At 38.3% G+C, this 24,417-nt stretch overlaps 1 protein-coding gene across 2 annotated transcripts; it reads right to left on the bottom strand.

Moving 5' to 3' along the window:
- Positions 1-439: 439 nt before the first annotated feature.
- On the bottom strand, positions 440-22,648 carry LOC139115094 (carotenoid-cleaving dioxygenase, mitochondrial-like). Of its 2 annotated transcripts, XM_070676989.1 has the most exons (6): positions 22,451-22,648; positions 19,431-19,564; positions 18,521-18,787; positions 17,569-17,710; positions 16,221-16,676; positions 14,312-14,418 (listed from the first exon to the last, which is right to left on the bottom strand). In XM_070676989.1, exons 1-5 carry the CDS (start codon positions 22,629-22,631, stop codon positions 16,225-16,227), a joined length of 1,176 nt encoding a protein of 391 aa, XP_070533090.1. In that variant the 5' UTR covers positions 22,632-22,648; the 3' UTR covers positions 14,312-14,418; positions 16,221-16,224. The 2 variants fall into 2 exon arrangements, with proteins under 2 accessions (XP_070533098.1, XP_070533090.1); XM_070676997.1 differs by lacking the exons at positions 17,569-17,710; positions 18,521-18,787; positions 19,431-19,564; positions 22,451-22,648 and adding exons at positions 440-1,208; positions 2,798-2,909; positions 3,167-3,252 and having other exon boundaries at positions 14,313-14,418; positions 16,221-16,420.
- Positions 22,649-24,417: the final 1,769 nt, after the last annotated feature.

A 24,417-nucleotide genomic window follows, 5' to 3' on the forward strand; every position in this document is an offset into this window, starting at 1 on the left:
GCTAACCACGTTAAACTTGCATTTCATTAGAGTTGCTGTAACTAATACGTAGTGCACCGTTTCTTTCAACCGTGAACGGCAGTCGAAGGGCTTTCTTCAAACGCCAGAACCAAAAATGTATGACCAACATTGTTACATTCAATATTCAACTGGTCTTCATCAACATCTGCCTTGACCTTCTCAGCACCATCGCTTGTGCAACACCCATTGTAATCAAAGGTGAGTGTGTACCTCTTGATAGGGAATCGTGTGAGCAGGCGAACTTTGATTTGAATGAAATGCATTTTACAATAATGACTATTTCTTGATATCATATTGTCTTTCACAGATGCTGATATTGATTTCCATTTTACTTTGCAAATTGCATTCACTGTTTCTTTTTTCAAATTATTAGTTACAGATATATTCTATTTTTATAAATGGGATAACTTCTCTGGGATTAGCTTGGTAAGTAAACTGAACAAATAAAATTAATAAAGTTAAGCCTTAGTACGTGGAAGATGAAGGTTGTAACCAAGTGTATATGGAATTACATTTCCACAGATATTAAAGGAGCATGTATTTTTGACACGATACACATTTGCATTTGAATAGGCAGATGTAATTGGGCATTTTTATATGTTTAAAATTAAAAAGACAGGGTTTCACGTGAATAACCTTATTAACAAATGCTTTATGCATAAATGTTTGAAAAAAGGGCTTTCTGAATCCTTAGTTCATTTCCTCCATGTGACCATGCATTAGAGTAAGAGAGATTTGAGAATATGAGATTTCTTGTCTGTTACTGATTAAAAACAGACACCCTAAGAATAATAGTATTACAACCATTGGTAACATTGGGCCCACTGTACTCCAGCAATGCCTGTTATGGTCCATTCCGATCTTTTCCTTAAAATTCAAATGTTACGAACGAACATTCCATGAACACTGCCTGTCATATCGACGTTGATTTCGGCACGTCCTAAGAATAGTATTATTACAACCATTGGTAGCATTGGGCCCACTGTCCTCCAGCAATGCCTGTTATGGCCCCTTCCGATCTTTTCCTTTAAATTCAAATATTACGAACGAACATTCCATGGACACTGCCTGTCATATCGACGTTGATTTCGGCACGTCCGATCTCTTTCAATCTCTGGCATCAAGAATTCCCAGCGAGTGTGGCTTTTTACTCGGATCACCACTCAGCAGGGCAGTCAGGACCACACCTGAAAAAATGATTGGACGCCTAGTTAAAATTTGCAGTATTTTTTGAACGGTGCTATGGTGTGCCATAAGTTCCAAGATCTCTAAACTCGCTCCAAGAATTTCTTGAGCTTATCTGTCGCGTTTGTTCTTAATATTTACTGAAATACATTTACGCAAGCCTCAGGTCTTTAGTTTTTTTAACCTCCGAAGGCTCGATCATTTTCCTCAACTTGTAACTGGCATCCTTTGGTCAAGCATTTCGAGAAAACCAAATAAGGTAAGCGACTAATAATTGGTCAGGGCACAAAACCTACATTTAGAGCGTCTGCATGTGATTGCACAATGATAATTTTACCAGAAAAGTGCTAAGAAACATATCTACCTCTATAATTTACAGATTTTGGTATTTTGTGTACGTCATGTGATAATTTCTCAGGCCAGAATATTGCACCACTGAAGTTTACCGGAGGAAGTTGTAAATTGAATGAATAGATATTGCCAAACAGGCTGTAACTTGCTTGAAGGAACAAGGTGAATTTTTATTAAGATGTTTATTATTTTCGCTCTTAATATATGTATAATTATTTGACTTTCTTTCAAAGGAATGTTGCCATGCACAGTGCTGTTTTTTCGAAATATCATGCTATGTTATCAATATGCAATACTATTGAATTATAGTAATTTCTAAGATTCGATCGACAAGATTGGCAAGTTGAATGCACCTGGGAGACAGATATTATGACTCTCAAACTTTCACTATTCTTCTCAGATCTACCACTTGTCGTGGTTCATTAAAAGCTCTTGGTATAAGGAAAACTTCTGAATCACCGTCTTAGTTTCTCGAAAATCGAAAATTTCATTTCCCCCCAGAGTCGACACTGGGATGGCGGCCGGTTTAAATTTCAAATATCGGTAAATCTTGTGTAATTTGTTTTTGATACCAAAATTTGCTAAAATACCCCCAATTTTTATTCCTGACTTTGAAAGAGAATTGTGGAAAACGCGATTGGAACTAAATTGGGATAATTGGATGGTGAAGTAACGTCTCTTTGATCTGCAAATGTAAGTTCATCTGCTTTTCTTTATAAGTTACACACTTGCTTTTATGAGTCAGCTAAATGGCACCTAACACTTTTGAAAAAATCTAAAAATATGAAAATCCAATTATCCAAATTAGTTCCAATCATGTTGGAAAGAATCTGTGGAGGAAAGTTTGAGCAAATTTTAAATCGTTCACTTTCGAGGCTCATACTACGAGAGTTCGACAAAAATAAATTTATGCAGAGAAATAAAATATGAAAACGTACGTCAAACGTAGCTGTAATTATTGCAGGCTATGGGTCATAAAACAGGTAGGGAGGCGGCCATTGGTAGTTCACACATTCGGCCGATATATTTAACCTGTTCTGTCCGAATTCCTGTTAGCAGATCCGTAGCGCTTTGGGCGGAATACGAAATGCCACAGTTGGGATCAAACCCATCGCACGACTTTTTAATACCGGTACGTCAAAAGTTACAGTAAGGATCTCCGAACTGGTAAAAAAATTTAAGCTGTAAGAAAAAATTTAAACTGGTAAGAAAATCTAAATCTAACATGTGAAATATTTACCGTCATCTTCGCTACCAGCAGAGGGCGCTGCAACAAAGATCGGCTCAGATACAAAGTAACCTTCCATTCCCCAAGCTTTGTATGACTTGTTTTTGAAATCTGCCTTCACAATCTAATAAAATCAAATCAAAGAAATATATTTATGAAGATGGTTTTGGCAAAATCACAGATTCGTAAATTCTCGTACTCTAAAACGCTTTTGAACAGAGAGTGTTGATAACCAAACCTGAAAACACTAACCTTGAGTTTCAAGCATTCTTATAACTTCAATTCAGGTTCTCCAAAGATAAATTAACGACTTGGGAGCGTTTTATTTCAAGAAGACTTTATTCTAAAAGATAAAACCCATGGAGAATTACTTGCACTTACTTCACTAACATCCCCATTTACACCATACGTGTACTGGTAAGGTTTGCCGTTATAACTGGCATAGTTGATTTGAGGTAACTCTAATCCTGTGGAAAGAAAATGGTCACTGTCACAAATAAGATTACGATACTGATGCACAAAGTGAAAGCTTGGCATTTTTGATTAAGTAACATTTGGTTAAAGGGATTCATTTTGATCCCTTAACTCTATACTCATTTTGAATAGTGAGGATTTGGCCTAGCGGTTTTGACCGTGGCGTTTGCGCTAGGTGACTGGGTGCCGTACGTTTTGAGTTCGCATCCGCGCATGCAGTGTTGGTATCGAAGTGTGAGGTCGAAGGTTGAACCTGGGTTCCAGTCAGTATCACCGAGGTTCGGCCACTTCGATCCCGGGCCTTCCATCGATTGTCCAAGCAACGCTGCGCACATCTGTGGTATTTTCTATCGTAAGTTGATAGCTCTGCTGGTGGACAGAATTGTCCCGAGGATGTCTTTCGCCGAGTTTAAGCGATGTATTCATTGCATTGATAAAGTTTGTGTGATAGTTAGTGTACGAGCGTGAGTGCTTCACAAACTCTACAACGTGTGGAGCGGTCACAGCCAGAAAATGTAACGACTTCGCGCGGTTATTGAACCACTCATTTTGAGAGTGGGGATTTGGGCGAGCGGTTCTGTCTGTTGTCTCTCCACTAGGCGACTGATGCCGTATGCTGTGAGTATGAACCCTACTGAAAACTAGCCGTATTTTCTACCCTGGGTTGATAGCTCTGCTGGCAGACAGAATTAGCGAGTATGTGAGGGCGAGTCTTTCATGAACTCTACAGCGTGTGGAGGGGTCGCAGCCCGGTGGTGGCAGTCTCGGAGACATCTAGGTCCGTGAAATCGAAAAAGGGGTACTTTTTCAGATCACCCTCCGAGAATAGGTCTGGTTCTTAGCAGAATTTAGCAGCATCAGACAAACTAAAACTTCAAGAATTCCTGGATAATGTCAGACCAAAGAAAAAGCGTACCCCACTATGGGGTGAGAACACCGCCAAAATTATCTTGAAAACTTTATTTAAACTTATCTCATTATTATTATTCCATTGTTTGGTGATTTAATGATAATTATATCAGTATTTGGCCATTATTTTGCAATTATTTGATCATTATATGGATATTATTTTGACATGATTATGAACTTATTTTGACATTTTGAATTGTTTTGACATTATTCAGCATTGATGTCTTGATTTAGAACTTATCTTATCATTATTATTCCATTATTTGGTGATTTGGTCATTTTTATGTCATTATTTGGTCTTTCTTATGCAATTATTTGGTCATGATTACGACATTGTCTCGATATTATCTTGATATTGTCTTGACATTATTATGTTAATTCGGCTCTTTTGCCATTATTCGGCATTGATGTCTTGATTTAGAACTTATCTTATCATTATTATGCCATTATTTGGTGATTTGGTCATTTTTATGTCATTATTTGGTCTTTCTTATGCGATTATTTGGTCATGATTACGACATTGTCTTGACATTATCTTGATATTGTCTTGACATTATTATGTTAATTCGGTGCTTTTGCCATTATTCGGCATTGATGTCTTGATTTAGAACTTATCTTATCATTATTATTCCATTATTTGGTGATTTGGTCATTTTTATGTCATTATTTGGTCTTTCTTATGCGATTATTTGGTCATGATTACGACATTGTCTTGACATTCTCTTGGCTTTCAATTATCTGACCTCCTTTATTATCTGAACTCATTATTTGACCTGCATTTGAACCCTACCCAGAAATCATTGCACATTCACAATGGCGCAGTTGATACGGTCTGTTCCCTCGCATAGGGATAGAAAAGCGGGCTTTGCGTAAGTTTTAAAGCGCAGCTCAGCACATCACGTATCTAGAATGGTTGGGCGTGCTCGAAAACTGAGATCGACCACAATTTTGGATAAAAAATCGATTACTTTCGGCGGCGGAACTTGGCTGTGTTGGGTAGCCGATGGTGGCCTGTAGTATTAGCTATTACACCTAGCCTAGCCCTGCGTACGATGCTGTGTGTTCCTCTACAGCTTAATCGCCCCGCTCACCACGTTATGACTTTTCTGCCTCAAAGAAGTATTTTGACTCCTTGCGGTTTCATACCAACAAAGCAATAAAAAGTCGTTAGGTTAGCGACCGTGCCCCTATGAGTTTACAATAAAAAAACATGCTCGAGAATAGTTCCCGACCAACAAAAATATTATGTGGTATACCTACGATAAAACATCTTCGTTGAACGAATATTTCCTTGATACTTATTAGTACCGGCTTTTCAGTCTGTAGCTTACAGGTGCAACTCTAACTGGCCGTAAAATAAGATAAAAGATAAAAGTATTGCTTTCTCATTTTTTCATAATTCCCATCTGGACTCATCTGGATAAGAAAGCTTCAATAATGGCACGAGTATGTTGAGATGATTTTGATTCTAATAATACAATCAAATGCAGTGTGGTCTATATTCGGCAAATAAATACGACAATGTAATCGCTTTGTCAAGGTCAAACATCTTTAAGGCTGCGTTCAAAAAAAATGATGATGGGGGGCTGGAGGAATCGCGATTGAAATCTTATTTTTTTTCAGACCCCCCCTCAATACCCTCAAAAATTTTCAAGTCCCCCCTCAATACCCTCAAAAATTTTCAAGTCCCCCCCCCAAAATTACCATATAGCCGCATATTTATTAGGAATGCACACAGAGTAAAAAAAACATGTAATGTGTCGTTCTGCACGCAAATCTTTAACACTACCTCTTATCAGCAGGTTGTGGAGCCATATACCTAGGGCAAATTCTAAAATTGATTCATTTTTAAATGCATCAGTGAACTTTTTGGATTTCTCAGTCTAAGCCGACTTGAGTTTATCCAACTCTGGCCAGTTCAATGGCACCAGCTGAAGAGCACACAAAATGACAATCATGAGAGAGTATGAAAATTGTGTATCCCTAGCTACGTTTAACCAAATTGTGAAAAAATGAGCACAGTGACCTACCGAAATTTTTTTTCAAAAGTACAAGACATGTACGACTTAGATGCCACTTATAAAATGTGTTATAAAATTGACAATACTGGAAGGTTAAAATATTCCATGAAATTAATGTTTTAATCTCAGAAATTTTGGGTCTAATAATGGCAAATTTAATAACAAATAAAAGTTTCCATTTAGTCACACATTTTTCCATTTAAATTAGAGTCTTTACTGTTCAGAGTTTAACTTTGTGTTATTGGTACAATGAGATGTGAAATTTAATTTACTGCATGAACTTGAAATGAATGGTTTTATATATTGATTTTAAGTGATTTCAGAAAAACTGACTTTTCATCGTACACTTGCATAAGATCAAGTATGGTGACCCCATCTTTTTTCTCTAATATTTGATTGTTCTCATATGCCAGAATTCAAAAATCCATGGTAACTGTTAGTCCCCTAGTCTTCTATGTGTTGCGATTTTTTAAGACAGCACGGCGATTGTCGTTTTCTTCCACGGTATCGATACCTTTACTGATCTCTGTGTGGCAGGCTGGGTGTAACCTAGCCGTGCGTACGTACAGGTCTTGTGTGTTTCCGGTGTTATACGGCCTCCACCATATAACATAGCAGGCCCACGGAACGTTTCGTAGATCGTCGTCGGATGGAAGTGACTGACACTGTGAGGCCGAAGACCGAACCTCGGTCTTAGTCACTTCCCATCCGACGACGATCTACGAAACGTGCCGTGGGTCTGTACCATATAACGCCGAGAACACACGGTACACATGCAGACCTGTACGCTCGGCTAGGTGTAATAGCTAATACTACAGGCCACCAAGGCTACCCAACACAGCCCAGTTCCGCCGCCGAAAGTAATCAATTTTTAATCCAAAATTGTGGTCGATCTCAGTTTTCGAGCACGCCCAACTATTCTAGATACGCGATGTGCTGACTGCGCTTTAAAACTTACGCAAAGCCCGTTTTTCTATCTCTATGCGAGGGAACAGACCGTATCATCTGCGCCATTGTGAATGTGAAATGATTTCTGGGTAGGGTTCAAATGCAGGTCAAATAATGAGTTCAGATAATAAAGGAGGTCAGATAATTGAAAGCCAAGAGAATGTCAAGACAATGTCGTAATCATGACCAAATAATCGCATAAGAAAGACCAAATAATGACATAAAAATGACCAAATCACCAAATAATGGAATAATAATGATAAGATAAGTTCTAAATCAAGACATCAATGCCGAATAATGGCAAAAGAACCGAATTAACATAATAATGTCAAGACAATATCAAGAAATGTCAAGACAATGTCGTAATCATGACCAAATAATCGCATAAGAAAGACCAAATAATGACATAAAAATGACCAAATCACCAAATAATGGAATAATAATGATAAGATAAGTTCTAAATCAAGACATCAATGCCGCATAATGGCAAAAGAACCGAATTAACATAATAATGTCAAGACAATATCAAGAGAATGTCAAGACAATGTCGTAATCATTACCAAATAATCGCATAAGAAAGACCAAATAATGACATAAAAATGACCAAATCACCAAATAATGGAATAATAATGATAAGATAAGTTCTAAATCAAGACATCAATGCCGAATAATGGCAAAAGCACCGAATAACATAATAATGTCAAGACAATATCAAGATAATATCAAGACAATGTCGTAATCATGACCAAATAATTGCATAAGAAAGACCAAATAATGACATAAAAATGACCAAATCACCAAATAATGGAATAATAATGATAAGATAAGTTCTAAATCAAGACATCAATGCCGCATAATGGCAAAAGAACCGAATTAACATAATAATGTCAAGACAATATCAAGATAATATCAAGACAATATCATAATCATGACCAAGTAATCATACGCATGTTCAAATGATCAACAGGTCGCTACACTGGCTCTCAGTTGTTCTTCAATTTTTCCTCACTTTTGGAGTGATTTGACGGAAAAGTGGTTTATGGTCGAATAGCTGTTGGTACATGGATTACTCTTGATCACTTGTCTTATCTGTAAGTCTCTGCTGTCTCGCTACATTTCGTCAGTTGTTTTTTCGTCGAGCAGTACTTTCGCCCATTTTGCTTTGGCGGGAACTCCATTGTCTCAGCTCCAATTTGCATCATAACACAGAATGCCTGGACAAAAGAAATCTGACAAGACTGATGTCCCAGTCGAAGTCGAACAGAGAATCAAGGACAAGTACATGGCAAAGGTAAATATGATGTCAATGAACGAACTAAAGTCTTTCTGCAAATGGCCTCTTGTTGAGGAAATGAACAGTGACATGACCGAACTTTTACCGAACGTTTCAGCTGACAAAATCAGATCTACCTGCCATTACATTGGTAATGCTCTCAACAACCGCGCTCAAGTTCGCATGAATGACTCTACCAGTAAACAAGCAACGTCCCCAAAGTCCATCTTGGACCTCGTTACTTCACCCATCCAGTCAATGATGAAAAGTTTTAGCTATTCGGAACACGGCCAATCTGAGAACGACTTTACAACGGCTGAACTTAGCCAGGCTCTTCCGACACCCAAGTGAAACATCCTAGCAAGAAAACTCGTAAATCAAAGAAGAAACGAAATGCTCAGAAGAAACCTTCCATACAGTCAGAGACAGCCACTGTGAAATATTGTATCGAAAACTGTCGTCTGAATGGCTCTGGTGAAGGTGATATGATACGGTGTAGCCTATGCTACAAATGGTTTCACCTCCAGTGTATGAATGTCCCCAGTGAAGAAGCGAACCGTTATTTTTGGCCCTGCAATGACTGCAGGCTGATATCGCAAAACATCAATATTCTCAGAGGTGAAGTTACAGAATTACAAAAGACGAACGCTAAACTTCTGTCTCTGTACTCCTCCTGTACTCAAGAAAACACCAACCTGATGGAAAAACTGTTTGTACTTCGCGAAGAGAATGCTGAGCTAAAACTGCGTCTTCAAGATGTGGATAATGCTTCACCTATTCAAACCCGGGAAGTTTCTACGGCAACAACATGCTAATCTACACAAACCGATGATGTTGTATACCAAGAACGTAATGCAAATGAATCAGACCAGTGTCCCGTCCAAAAAGACACTCTACTCATTGGTGATTCTTTACTGCGACTAATATCACCTTCCAACCAACGAGCTGCTGTTCAATCGATATCCGGTGCCACCGTCAGTGATATTCACACCAAACTTGCAAACCATAACAACAACTTCAAAGAAATCATTCTCCAAGTCGGAACAAATGATATCAACAACGGTAAGTCAACAGGCGATATAGTTTCCAGCTATGAGAACTTGATAAAACTTGCAAACTCCAAATCGAATGACCACGTTACTGTACTGAGCATTCCTCCTCGGACGGACAACCCAAATCTACAAATATGTATTGATGATGTCAACTCTGCACTTGAACAGCTTTGTCAGGGAGAAAACGCTACCTTTGTTAACAACGACAACACCTTTAAATTCCGAGACAACACCATTGACACCTCTGCGCTTTACCGTGACGGTATTCATCTGAGTGTTAAGGGTCTGCACCGAATGCTTCTAAATGCACATCTGAGCCAGATATATTCGGTGGAGAAACGTACAAATCGTTTCAGCAGCAACCAATGGTTTAATCAATCACCGCAGTATCAACGACGTAACGTCAACACAGCAGGCCCGATGGCTCGACCTGGAAATCGACGAGTGAATTATACGAACCAGTGGAATCACTCGAACAGCAATGTCACCGATGGATACACCAATCGCCAAACTTCATATAGACAGTCACATCCACAGTGTTTCGAGTGTGGAAAATTTGGCCATGTGAGATCAAGATGTCCTTTCCGACAGAATAACGTCCAGAATCGGTTCAACCAAATCAGATGTCACAACTGCAGCGAACAGGGCCACACTGCCAGAGTGTGTAAACATGGCGAAGAAATTCGCTGTTGGACCTGTAAAGAACCTGGCCATAAATCCAAGCGATGTTTTCGTGCCTAGGAACTCGGCCAAGAAGGTAGTGCCGTTTGCAACGATCGACAAGACACAGCCGACATCAGTTCACCATCCTCTTACTCCCATGGGGAAGAAACACAATGTTCATAAAGCAATGGAATCTCTGAATTTCGAGCAACTTGTCACTGTTCCCACTCGTCCATCCTCCGGTACTCTTCTTGACCATATCTATGTAACCTGTCCAATGAATATTGCTCATGTGTGTGTTCCCAAAGTTGGTACTTCCGATCACTATCCCGTGTGTGTTGTGAGGCGTTTTCATGCCAGTGACATTACTACCGGTTCTCATATTTCTATAAAACGCAGACAGTTTGGTAATTTTTCCACACATGATTTTATTTGTGATTTGTATGCTTCCCATTGGCCACATCTCTCTGAGATACATGATGTGAATGAACTCATTGATAAGTGGATCAATTGTTTCAACCAGGTATGTGATACGCATGCTCCTTTTGTTGAGAAACGTGTGAAAAGACTCAGACAGCCGCCATGGTTCACTCCGGACATTCTTGATCTCATTCATGTCCGGGATTATCATCTTGTTAAGGCTACCCGATCCAAGTCTCCCAATGATTGGCTACTTTATAGATCTTTAAGAAATAGAGTTGTACACACTATTTCCTATGCAAACGACAGCACTATCGTGACATTTTCAGGAACAATTCAAGAAATCCGTCTATAATTTGGCGTTGTATAAGTGATATTCTCTCTCATGATAATTCTCGTTCACAAAGTCCTTGTATTTTGTATAAGGGTGAAAAGCTAACAAATCATAAGAATATTGCTAAGGTTTTCAATGCGTATTTTACAGGTATTGTTAATAAGTATCATTCCAGTCTCAATGCTTCACCTGACATGGGTCTTATTGATAACTGGGTTAGTTCGAAAATTGGTGCTACCATGGCCAATTTTAAGATTCCTCCGATTTCTGTTAATTTTGTCACAGAGCAGCTTTCTATACTAAGTGAATGTAAATCAGCTGGTTACGACAATGTCTCTCCCAAACTCTTGAAAATTGGTTTCTTGTATTGCAGAAACTGTTACAGAAATGTTTAATTTGTCAATTACCAGTGGTACTTTTCCCGACTGTTTCAAATGTGCTAAAGTAGTTCCGATTCATAGGGAGGCTCTAAGAGTGATGTAAACAACTATAGGCCTATCTCACTTCTGCCTGTTCTCTCTAAAATACTAGAAAAACATGTTTATATTAGTCTGTACAATTTTATGCATTCAAACGATATTTTTGTCAGCTCGCAATCCGGTTTTAGACAATATCACTCTTGTCACACTGCTTTAGTCAAGTTAACTGACCAGCTTTTACACAATATGGATCAAGGATTGTATAGTGGTGTATTGTTTTTAGATTTATGTAAAGCTTTGATCTTGTTGATCATAACATTTTACTGAGAAAACTTTCTGTTTACAGGCTTTCTGATTTGTCCCTAAAGTGGTTTCAATCATACCTTACAGGAAGAAGCCAATTTGTTAGCTATTTAGGTGTACACTCCGATATTTTGTCGATTACGTGTGGTGTACCTCAGGGGTCCATTTTGGGTCCACTTCTGTTTTTGATCTTCATTAATGATCTTCCCCTTTGCCTCAACATGGGAAGCTTAGATATGTTTGCCGATGACCAAACTTTGTGTGTTTCTGGAATTGACATTGAACAAGTCGAGGGGAGACTGAATGGAGATCTCGTGCCAATCTCAAACTGGGTTCATAACAATAGCATGGCAATTAACACCACTAAAACAAAATATATGATTGTTGCGTCTCGCCCCAAAATTTATCACTTAGCCGACTCTGATATTTCATTTCAGATTCAGATCAATGATCTCTCATTGACAGTGTTGCTGTTCACAAACTACTTGGTGTTCAATTAGACAACATTTTATGCTGGGATGACCACATAGATAATTTGTGCAAGACTTTGTCTGCAAGAATTGGTGTTATAAGACGACTACGCCCCTATTCTCAAAGGAGTGTTCTTTTGCTAGTTTATAACGCTTTGTTCTTGTCTGTAATTGACTATTGTTGTATTTTTTGGGCTAGTACGTCTAAGACCAATCTCCAAAGATTGTACAAACTCCAGAAAGGGCTGGTAAGGTAATTCTCGGAGTTGACACGACTTTTCCTTCTCGAACAGTTTTGTTAGTTTGCACTGGTTGCCCATAGATTTACGTATTGAATACTTTACAGCTGTTATGACTTTCAAAGCTTTAAATGGTCTCGCACCAAGCTATATTAGTGATCTATTCCAACCTCTCTCAGAAATGGATCGTTTAAATACTCGTAGTTCTAGTAATGGTAACCTTTACCCACCAATGTTTAGGACAAGCATGGGTCAAAGATCATTTGTATATCGAGCTACTAAAATCTGGAATTCCATTCCCCCAACTATCCGTGACTGTGAAGCCTTGTCGACGTTTAAATCAAAACTGCATTGTTATCTTTTCATGAAATATTGTAATGAAGGCTCTGACTTAGACTAGCCTATTTTTCCTTTGTCTTCGACATCTTCTATTCGTCTATTCCATACGTTTTTGTTTATTCGATGATTTGTTTGTGTATTTTGCCTTCTTTTCATTAGGGCTCTGATGGAAATTACAATTACTTTACTGTAATCAGATTACCCTCTTTAAATAAAGTGTAATAATAATAATAAATAATAAATAATAAAGACCAAATAATGACATGAAAATGACCAAATCACCAAATAATGGCATAATAATGATGAAATAATTCCAAATCAAGACATCAATGCTGAATAATGTCAAAACAACCGAATTACCAAATAAGTTCATAATCATGTCAAAATAATATCCATATAATGATCAAATAATTGCAAAATAATGGCCAAATACTGATATAATTATCATTAAATCACCAAACAATGGCATAATAATAATGAGATAAGTTTAAATAAAGTTTTCAAGATAATTTTGGCGGTGTTCTCACCCCATACCCCACATGTATCTGTTGCAGCTACAGATGACGGATGATGTCTAATAACTCAAGAGCCATCAACTAATACAAGATCAAAACGGATCAGAAAAGTGATTGTATATGAGTGTGACTGATGAACATATGGTGAAGACAAACATTGAACGATCACTGTATTTCAAGTTTTCATTATGTTACTAAGCATACATTGAACAAGGCAGTCTGTTACTGTGCACATCAAACACAAAGTCAACCCATGCTAAGCTAGTGTATTATGTGTTCCTTTTTCACCAAAGTCAGCACACTTGCTTTGAAATTGGTAAATTATGGTATTCAAATGTCTTGGCAAACATTTAAATCTCCCAGATATCGAAAAAAGGGGGTGTTTTTCGCTCCCAGATTCTCCCAACAAAGGGGGTGTTTTTCAGAGAAAAGTCTGGGAAAAGGGGTACATTTCAAACTCTGCTAACGAGCGTAGGTACCCACCCATCCAGAGACTGCCACCGCCGGGGGTCGCAGGCAGAAAAATTGTAACAACTTAGCTTGGTTATCGGACCGCTTTTTTAAAGAGTGGGGATTTTGCCGAGCGCTTTTGACCGTGCATCTGCGCAAGGTGACTCGGTGTTGTGAGTTCGAATCCCATCGAAAATTTACTGTATCTTTACATAGTGATATATTTGCCGTTTCTTGTGTCAAAAACGTGATAGCAAGAATGCGCGTTCAATCAAGACCAACCGCGACTATGCATCTTTGTCTTGAATCAAAGCACTTGTCTACCAAGGGTAGAAAATTGGGTTCGAACGCACAACGTATGGCACCGAGTCACCAAGCGAAGAACCATCATCTATTTATGACACGATTCCTTTTACCAAAATCGCTGACTCTGCGACAACTCTTCTTGTTTTTCCTTCCTTTTCTGTCAATCTGTTTGATCCCAAATATCAATCAATCTCTCGCTGTCTGTCTGTCTGTCTCTATCTGTCTGTCTGTCTGTCTGTCTGTCTGTCTGTCTGTCTGTCTCTCTCTCTCTCTCTCTCTCTCTCTCTCTCTCTCTCTCTCTCTCTTCTCTCTCTCTCTCTCTCTCTCTCTCTCTCTCTCTCTCCCCCCCCCCCCCGACTAAGTCGTTCTCCAAGAATTGAAGCATTCAATACCTGCGTCACTTATTTTCTCTGGAATACAGAAAACGCTGCCATCGTCCTCCAACCTGGCACTACACTCTGTATTTGGTAACTTCACCAAGTTATGGATTCCAGCCTTCTGTAAAGCAACAAGTGGGAATAGAACAAAGTGTAGAGAAAACCTTTAAATATCGTTTGATAAACACCTTATTTTAAAGGGAGGTGGTCGTCGGGACTCCACTAGAAGGTAATGGGGACCCCACGATCAACGTAAACACTGTATCCAAGGTACGTTGGCGATTGATGAAAGTTAAAACATGTTAGTCATAATGCACATCGTAAAACTTAAATGTTTTAGATATGTTGACATGATGCATCTATATATAGCGCATCAATACATTGTTTGTAAACAAGAAAGTCGCACATGCGCATTTCCGACGACCGCTTCCCTTTAATGCAAACGGTTAATACCTAATACCGTTAATATTACAGAAGGAACTTAAAATTAGACGTTGTCAATCTGATGTTCCACAACCATGTTTGATTTCCTCCAATGCACTCTTATGCACTCTGATTGCCTTACCTATAGTCAATATAATGCTTGTGTTTAAGAATTTCGGAGATGATAATTCTATAATTGTAAGACAATTAGTGGTTAGTGTCATTTTCGAAACGGCCGATTCTTTTTCTCTTTTCCACTTATGAAGACATTGAACAATAATTTTAAAATACTTTGTTTCTATACTCCAAATAATGACTAATGAATTTTATTTGTAAAAAATAAAGAGAAACAAGTGTTTTCCAGGCACATTCAACGATGTTCGATAAAGATCATCAAAATAAGTCTTTCATCGCCTCTGTTTGAGAATCAATTGGAAAGTCAAACAATTTCATCACCAATCTACCAAAGTTGAGACTTAATATTTGAAACTTTTTACATTCTGACGATAATAATTATCTATCCAAAAGTGTACAAAGAGTTGACCTAATTCCAAAAACACACTATGCAAATGATTTACTGATCAGAAGGTCGAACCAATGAACTTTTAGCATAAATATGATGACAATATCTCAGTAGTGTGAGTTTCATATACAACCTACTTACAGGAATGAGCCAGCAACCATATGCCCTGCTCCGGAAATGTTCATCAGAATTTAACCTAAGTATGGCTAATAGCCTCAGAAGTGTGGTCAAGCTCAGTGCATTCAGCCTTATGTATATGACAAGATTGAGGGCGCTCATATAATTCGGGAAATACTAATTATCACCACATATGCTCATCAACGTTCTGGTCAAAGTAAACCTAAGTATGTCCACTCCATCTTATTGTTCTGATTAAAAGCAAAACGTGCAGTTTTCATAAAGTCCTATAGCCTATTGACGCTAATTCGTTTAGCATGCAAATTAACTTATCATTACATGTCAGACTCTCGAAATATTCAGTTTTACTAAATCCTAGTACGACCAATTATCTCCCTAACCTGATTAACACCAGGACGTTCGCCAAACGGTTTTTATATATGCGACCTAATTAAATAAAACCTCTAAATGAACTATTAATAAGTATGTCATTCTCATCTAACTTTTTAGCACAACTAAAACTAAGAGATACTAATTTCAAAAAGCCTATAAAAATCAACACGTCCTGTTTTTTATTGCCTATTGACTAAAGATCATGAAATATGCACATGATTACATCTTGGTAAATCATGCTCATGAAACCTTCAGTACAGCTATTCTTAAGCAGTCTATAGTGATAAATTCAGTGCACCTTAGGGTCTATGGTTTGCCTTTGGCACCAGGAGCGACAATCAGATTTTGTGCAGGTGATTTTTGTTACCAGTGAATATATAAACTTTCCTACGGACTAATCATATGGTATGTCCATTTTCCCAATGAATGAAGTTGTTTGCAATAGTCAATTATCTTCATAAACTTACTTCATCAACAGTTAGTGGAAGAACATATCTCATGAGTTCTATTCCCTGGGCAGGCGCGTACTCCTCTTTTTTCATTTCTTCTATGAATGTTTTTGCCGATTACTTCTTCATCTTTGTAAGAGCACAGATCGACGACAATATGACCGTCATCCTCGTACGCGTTGATGTGATGGAAGCAAAAGAAGGCATCGGCGGTGTACTCAGTGGAGTGAAGTTCTCCCGTGCGAGAGTTCACGACGTGAAATCGCGCCTTGTTCTGAGGTCTATATTCCATGATATCCGTAAATGAACTCCCTAACAAAGTTGCTTTCAGTATCTTCATAACATTGATATACAGCGGCTGTTCCAAGTACACAAAGTAATTATCGGTCATTCCAAAACTGTGGTAGTACGATGGGTCACGCCCTCTGGCAGGAATGGAACACAGAATCGACGACTTTTGTAGAAATGGCTTACCTGCAGAAAAAGTGATTACATTTTTAATTATTGTGAGAACAAGTCACTTTTGTCGACACTGTCCCTGATGATATAGCAACTCGAAGCCGTTGAGTTGAAGTCGTCGATTAAAAATTGTTTCTTGGATTACCTAGAGTAGCAATATTGAACAAAGAGTAAACATTTGCATATGGACGACGTATTGAGTTGTATCATAATAAAACGGATGAAGATAATGTGTAGGTCCAGCAGTCACATTTTATACTAGTCCAACGTCACTGTATACTTGTATGATGACGTCTAAAGAGATTAGTAAAGATTATTGGACACACTACCACAGAAAAGAATCAAAAGCGTATTCACTATAGCGCCTGTAGTAATGTACTCTCACCACTGAAAACCGTGATTCCCTTGGTCACTAGTGTTTGATACATAACAGAGTCTGTGTCCATTAATCTACATCTTTGGCCATAAAAATGAACAATATCACCTGTACATGAAGGCCATTTTGGTATGCATTACAAAGCAGATTGTTGATCTTTTGTGGAATATTGTATGGTACATTTGAGCAAAATAGGCGTTGAATTGGCTTTGCCCACTTAAAGGTTCGGGGAAAATGACTTCAGTCAATTTTGTCAGGAATTTTTGTTATGGTAGGTATCTTATAACATGGTATCTATGAATATTGGATATGAATTGGTTGAAAAATCGCCCGCAACTAGTAGCTAGCGAACAGATTCGATTGCTCGTCTATGAAATCTACCATGGCAGTTGTGGCGGCGAAAACATTTTGAAGTCAAAATCAACAGGTACAAGACAGAAAACTCGTCGGAAAAGAATGTGTGTATTATATAAGATATATCTACTCCGAGGCCATTGAAACAAACTCTGTATGACCTGACTTTAAACGTACCTGCATCGGCCGGATCAATTTTGATGATGTTGTATTTGGTGACTTTCCCGAACGTGGATCCCATGTTATAGTGCGTGCCATCGTTTGTGTAATGAGGATGTGCTGTTGCCATGTTGACAGCCAAAAACTCAGAAATGTCCAGCTATGTATGTATGTATGTATGTATGTATGTATGTATGTATGTATGTATGTATGTATGTATGTATGTATGTATGTATGTATGTATGTATGTATGTATGTATGTATGTGTGTATGTATGTGTGTATGTATGTATGTATGTATGTATGTATGTATGTATGTATGTATGTACGTACGTACGTGAGAAAGAGAGACAATGAAAGAGTGTACATAAGTGTCATAATGCGGCTTTGATAACTATATCTTGCGTACTTGCGCACAAGTATTTCAATTTTAACGGAGAATCTACGACATTTTAAAGATGTCTCCAGTTGGAACTGACGATGCCTTGTAAATATTTGGATTGAAAGTTAGTCATTTTGAAAGCAATTTTTGTTGCCTGGTTGAGATCATTCTCACTTTCGATAAATTATAATGTCCATAAGCAAACTTTGAATGCGATATGTTCACTCATGCCGGTAATGTAACCAAAATGGACGCCCCATATTGATGGTATTTTGAAACAAACTGACATGTAAATGTACATCATAGTGTATTATCCTTTTGCCAGGTTTGAAGGGTAGTTTTTGAATGTCAGAGACACAGCTCTTGTCGCAGGCATGGACGGACGCCGAGGGGGAAACCTATTTGTCAGTCATCCTGGATATATCAGGTGGGAAAAACTATAGTATAGGCAGTGATTCATTAGATTCCAATACAGACGCCAATAAGAAAATATACTTTCTTTACTGAACACAAATAATAAAAGTGTTATCAAAGTTGCAGTATTGCCCATTGACTTATCATGATTGAAATTGGTTTATGAAATATATACCTTTTCCACAGATTCCAGAGTTTTGGGATCAATTCTCCAGATGTAAGGACTCTCAGTCATGGCGTACATTTCATCTTTGATGCTCATCACGTTCACATTGCAGTTGTCCGTACCTTTCCTCATTTTAAAACGAGATAACACTCTCTGGAAGAGGTTGTGGCAGGGATCAGGATGACCGACAGTGCCGAACTCTGTGCACACTATCCGGTTGGCCTTCATGTTCTTTGTATAGTGGTCGCTGCGCAGAAAACGATTTTGGTACGTGACCTGAAATGAGTGAAAGGTGTGAGTTAGAAGCGCAAGAAATACGAGTGATCTGGGGTGTGTTTTGTTGCAACCGTGTCAAAGAATAATACAAAATTATGAACATCTGGAGGGAACTTCAAAATTATTTCGCGAAAGATCGATACAGCATTCACACTATTGGAAAGAAACCTAGCCTATTTAACATTTCACTTATATTCCTGCAAAGTGAAATATACATGACATATTGCGGACATATTTAATATTAATCATTAATTACCATCTCTTTAACGTATTGAAGTTTAGCTTTTTTTAAACGGATGACCCCCTCTCCCTCTACATTAAGGAACTAAAGACAGGATGATATTCCCTAATCAACCTCCCGGACTATTTCTTTGTCATTGTCATTATGAAAAACATTTTCAAAAGAAAAAAATAGGCAAAACCCGGAATGAAAATGGACCATGGCTAAACAAAACCTTGTTCATTACAGTACCTATATATGTGTATTGATAGGGAGGCATTTATTCACGTGTTTACTTGTTTACAGTGCCACCCATCCATGACGGAGGGGCTGTGATTTGAAAATCCGTAACGTAACTTGTTAACACCACTACCGTAGTCAGAGTGAGACATTTAGTCAAATACGGGCCTATCATTTGCATACCTGACCATCCTTTATGTTGAACCGATGCAAAAGTGAAAGACCGTCAAATAAATGTTTGTATTTGTCAATTCCAACTTCAAACAAACCACCCCCATTTCTGTATAAACTACCGTCGATCCATTTCGGGATTTCTCCTGAAATTAAAGAAAGGGTACATAGTACCAACACGCAACCGTCAATTCATATGCGCATGTGTAGCATGTACGAGTTCCTTAACTTTATAAAAAAACAAGCGACCGAACGGCCGATATAGCTCCGCTGTGTTTATTTAGAGAATAACTTTTTTAACACAAGTTGATGAGGAAGGTGGAAATCTTTGATAGCTCATTTCAGTGGCCAGAAAAAGTGGCTAAAATAGCTGCAAAAATACACAATTGAAGATTTCATCATAATTTGAATAAACCACATTGGATCATCCCTAAGATCATGTCAACCAAAGCTATCTCACGAGCAGTTTTTTGAGAATGAAATTTTCTGACCAAAAATGGCAAAAATTGCCCAAGAAAATAAAAAATGCAGATTACACCATAATTACAATATATCATATATTATAATAATCCCTTAGAACTTGTATACCAAATATCAAAGCTATCGACTTGCAGTTTTTGAGAAACATTTTTTTGCACTAAAATGGCAAAAATTGCCTCAAAAATACAAAATTACAGATTTCATCATAATTTCAAAATATCACATTTAGTTCATCTACAGGAGCCTGCATATCGAATTTTAAAACTATCAGACCAGTACATTTTAAGAAACACATATGTTTTGACCAAAAATGGAAAAAATTGGCCAAAAACTGCAGATTTCATCATTATGTCAATAAATATCATTCAGAGCATCTGTAGGAACCTATACTAAATTTCAAAGCTATCGATGAGTACTTTTGGAAATACACATTTTTTGACCAAAAATGGCAAAAGTTGCCCCAAAAATAATAAATTACAAATATCATCAGAAACTCAATCTATTACTAAGTTCATCTCTAGAAACCTGTATACCAAATTTCAAAGCTATAAGACCCGTAATTACCTTTTGAGAAACACATTTTTGACCACAAATGGCAAAACTTTCCCCATATATTCAAAATTGTAGATTTCATTATCATTTCATAAAATATCATTTAGTTCATCTATAGAAACCTGTGTACCAAATTTCAAAGCTATCAGATGAGTAGTTTTGGAAATACACATTTGTTGACCAAAAGTGGAAAAAATTGCCCCAAAAATACAGAATTACAGATTTCATCATAAATTTAATATATGTTACTTAATTCATCTATATGAACCTAAATACCAAATTTCAAAGCTATCAGACCAGTGCGTTTTGAGAAACACATTTTTTGACCAAAAATGGCAAAAATTGCCTTAAAACAGATTTGAAATAGATCATCCCTAGGGACCTATGTACCAAATATCAAAGCTATCTGACTAATAGTTTTGAAGAAGAAGATTTTTTAAAGATTTTTTTACAAAAACCGACAAAAATTGCCTTAAAAATACAAATATGCAAATTTCACCCGATTTGAACAAACTTAAGTGAGGTTACCCAAGTGAACTGCATATAAAATTTCAAAGCAATCAGGACTTGTGGTTTTAAGAGGAGAAGGCAATTGTTGACGGAAAAGTGACGACGACGGAACACGACGGAAAATCAACCTTTTTGATAAGCTCCGCGTCGCTGATAGCGGAGCTAAAAAAACACTGGATATGTCATATTAAAATTAACGGCTAAGCGTTACATTCAATAGTGAAGCTTTGAAACTTATTTTAAAGCATCCAATTCACAAGTGCGCAATTAATTAATTGCCGCCCCTCACCCGCCCTCCTTCCTCTCAAGCACTCCGATATTAATCATTGAAGGCCAGCATTATGCAACAGTGCAACGTACGATGGCCTTCAGAGGACTGTACTGGCGTCAATAGTCTCTGCCGCGGCGTTCTACAGCAACATTGGGACATACCCATTATTGAAAATTGGCTAAACTCTTAGCTATGGAAACGCAGCGTCGCTACGCGGGTCATCAAAGGTCAACCCAGCAGCCTACTTTCACTTGATATGCTAATAAGGACGTCGCGCGTTCGAACGTGAATAGCTTGACGGCTGGTCAGAGTAAAAATCTTGAGTACTCCTTGGGAAAATCAGCCGAATTACGTAAACGAACCAGAGGGAGTACGGAATGAGCAATAATCAGAGTTCAGTATAGGTCATTTTATTGAATTACATTCACTTTGGTTTATTTTGCCGTTCAAATTCCGACACAAGTGGTGTCATCGTAATGGACCCATTTTCGCCGCGAGTTGGCCCGCGGCTATTCGTGGCGGGGTTGACCAGCGACGCACGCTACCCCGCCAATAGCTGCAATAATTGTAGCCTTGTTGGCCTTGGGCATTGGGCTACAAGGCTACAATTATTGCAGCCATCCCGCCAACAGATAGCTGCGCTTCCACACTACTGCACTGTATGCACGTGAGAACTACGATTTTGGCTTTGTTTTTCGTCTCATGTTGATTTTTGCCCGAGTAAATTTGCTGAATGACTTTAGTCAGGATACACGTCTACCACAATTCCTGGTGGCTGGACAAGTCTGTGATACCGTGTAATCAGAGACGCGTCCGCGTGCAAACAAACATATAATTAGGGACTGGTCAGATTCTTCAGCCCGGGGGCGATGGATTCATGGGGGGGTCACCCTGTTTTTAACGTTGGTGATGGGGGCCACCATGTTTAAATTTTGAAATGTTCGATAGGGTCAGTGTGTTTTTAATTATGTCATCGGTTCACACTTGCATAAAGTGCAGCTAATACCAGCCACGAATTGTATCGGTTCGGGTGCGTAACTTTGATATATTAGAGGTATAGAGCAGATATATCTGCATGTTTGCAAATTGGAATGTTTTGCAAAGTATCATACTGGCCATAATTGCATCCTTCAGTTGCAGTTTTGGGGTTCGACCATTTTTTTTGATGTCCGCAAAAAAAAAAATCCGCCCCGGTCGAAAAAAGTGACCAGTTCCTTACCTGTTACAGAAGTCTTGATTGGTTCAGGTGTTTCGTCCTTCGCTGACCGCACAAGGGGACCGAGGCTGCGGCGAAATGTCTTTTCAGCTTTGGCAGCTTCTGAAAGTGTTCGTCTACAAGTCATCAGTTGGAGTGATGCGGCCAATAAATGAAGTTTATTGACAAGTATTTGCCGCGACATGTCTATTTCAGTACTGTGGTGCGATTGTCAGGTTCCGTCTGACCTGTTCTCTCCGCGATCAACTAGGTCATTAGACCCATGGGCGGATATAGTAAAGGACGCCCTCTATGGACATACACAAGTTCTTTTAATATTGTACCTGTCTCTGAACTTTATTGAGCTATACATTTTGCTCAAACTTTCCTCAAGAATGAGATGAACCTTTGTCTCTCAAAAGCAACAGTGAGATTCTCTGGTATCAATAAGTAGTGGCTGTGCGAATTTTATCGCAAGAGAAACAAATCACCTAGAATTTTAATAACGATCCTTAAAATTCAAAATGGACGGTACCACCGTGACTGAACGAAAAGGTGAAAACTGCATTACACTGTAACTTTACATGTTTCAAAATGAGTAAAAAAATCTGCATACATACACAATTTTGTAAAAAAATTAGAATCCGAATTTCCGTCTGCGAGGTGCAGTGTAGCAAACTTCAATAGAACAACATGGGCATATAAACAATCAATCAATTATTCCACACAATCTATCAACTGAAGACGAATTTTAGGGAACTGATGATCGATCTCCGGCAAAATTTTAACACATAGCATCAAATGGTCTTATTGTCATACAGTCCCTCCAATCCGAACACGCATATTACGGCTACGTGTCGCCATAGCTAACCAGTTCAACATATGATTGCGAAACATATATTAGGGAATGACTTACAAATACACTTACAAAATAAATACTACTAAACACACACAAAAATTGAAAAACAACGGATGTAAATGATGTGTGGTCTTGTGTTTCCTTTATTACATTAGACATGGCACAGGCACGTAAAATATTAGTTTTGTCATGGTGCTGGAATGGCAATTCGTAATTTAACACAGGTGCCCTAAATAACAAGAGTTGTTAAACTTTTGGATTCACTTACAGTGATTTTAATTGATTTCCCCTCAAATACGAATTTCATGCTATTTTTAGTGCAAATCCTTATCCTTTACTCATGGATATGTCGCAGCACGACGCGCTGGAGAGGATTTTGGGCTCAGGTGCTTGGAGAATCCAGTGTACAATGTACGGTATTGTTTACTTAGAGTGATACTAAAGGCGCCTGTCAGTTTGGGCGCCCACTTTGCAATTTGAATCTTGGTGCTCGTATACCTATGACAAAGAAGTATGGACATCGCGAACTAGCTGTCCCAAAACAGATTTCAAACCTTCTCGACTCAATTTCTTTGTTACCTGAAAATTGTTAGAGGTTATAAACGGCAAGCGAGGGTATTTGGTTGCGGATATAAGACCTCTGGGGTGAAAATTAGCATATTTGGCGGGAAATAATCACCGAGCGAAGCGAGGTGATTATCATACATGCTATGCCTGTATTGCCATTCTTCTATTGTTCAGACGGTACTGATATGAACCCATATTTTACTAGTGAAAATACGAATTATATTTCACTCTAACCGAACTACTTACAGCGACGCGTACGCGTGACCTTCGCTGGTATGCATGACCTTCATTGTTATACCGGTATATATGAACATATAAAACAGCTGAGCGAATAAGACAAATGACAATCCCAAACGTCATTATGATTATGGTCAAAATTCTGTTGTTTGCAGTCATTTCATGGGCATTGAACTTAGGCACAAGTACAGTTGTACCAAAAACATACAAACAAACGTATTGAAAATTTGTATAATTTGCCGACACCTGTCAATTCACGGCCGGTCCTGTGGCGGTGCAGGGTCCAGTGTTTTCGTGTCGTCTACGCTGCTGAAGATTACATCATGGA

The sequence above is a fragment of the Ptychodera flava genome, chromosome 2 (genome assembly GCF_041260155.1).
Source record: "Ptychodera flava strain L36383 chromosome 2, AS_Pfla_20210202, whole genome shotgun sequence".
NCBI classification, from domain to species: domain Eukaryota; kingdom Metazoa; phylum Hemichordata; class Enteropneusta; family Ptychoderidae; genus Ptychodera; species Ptychodera flava.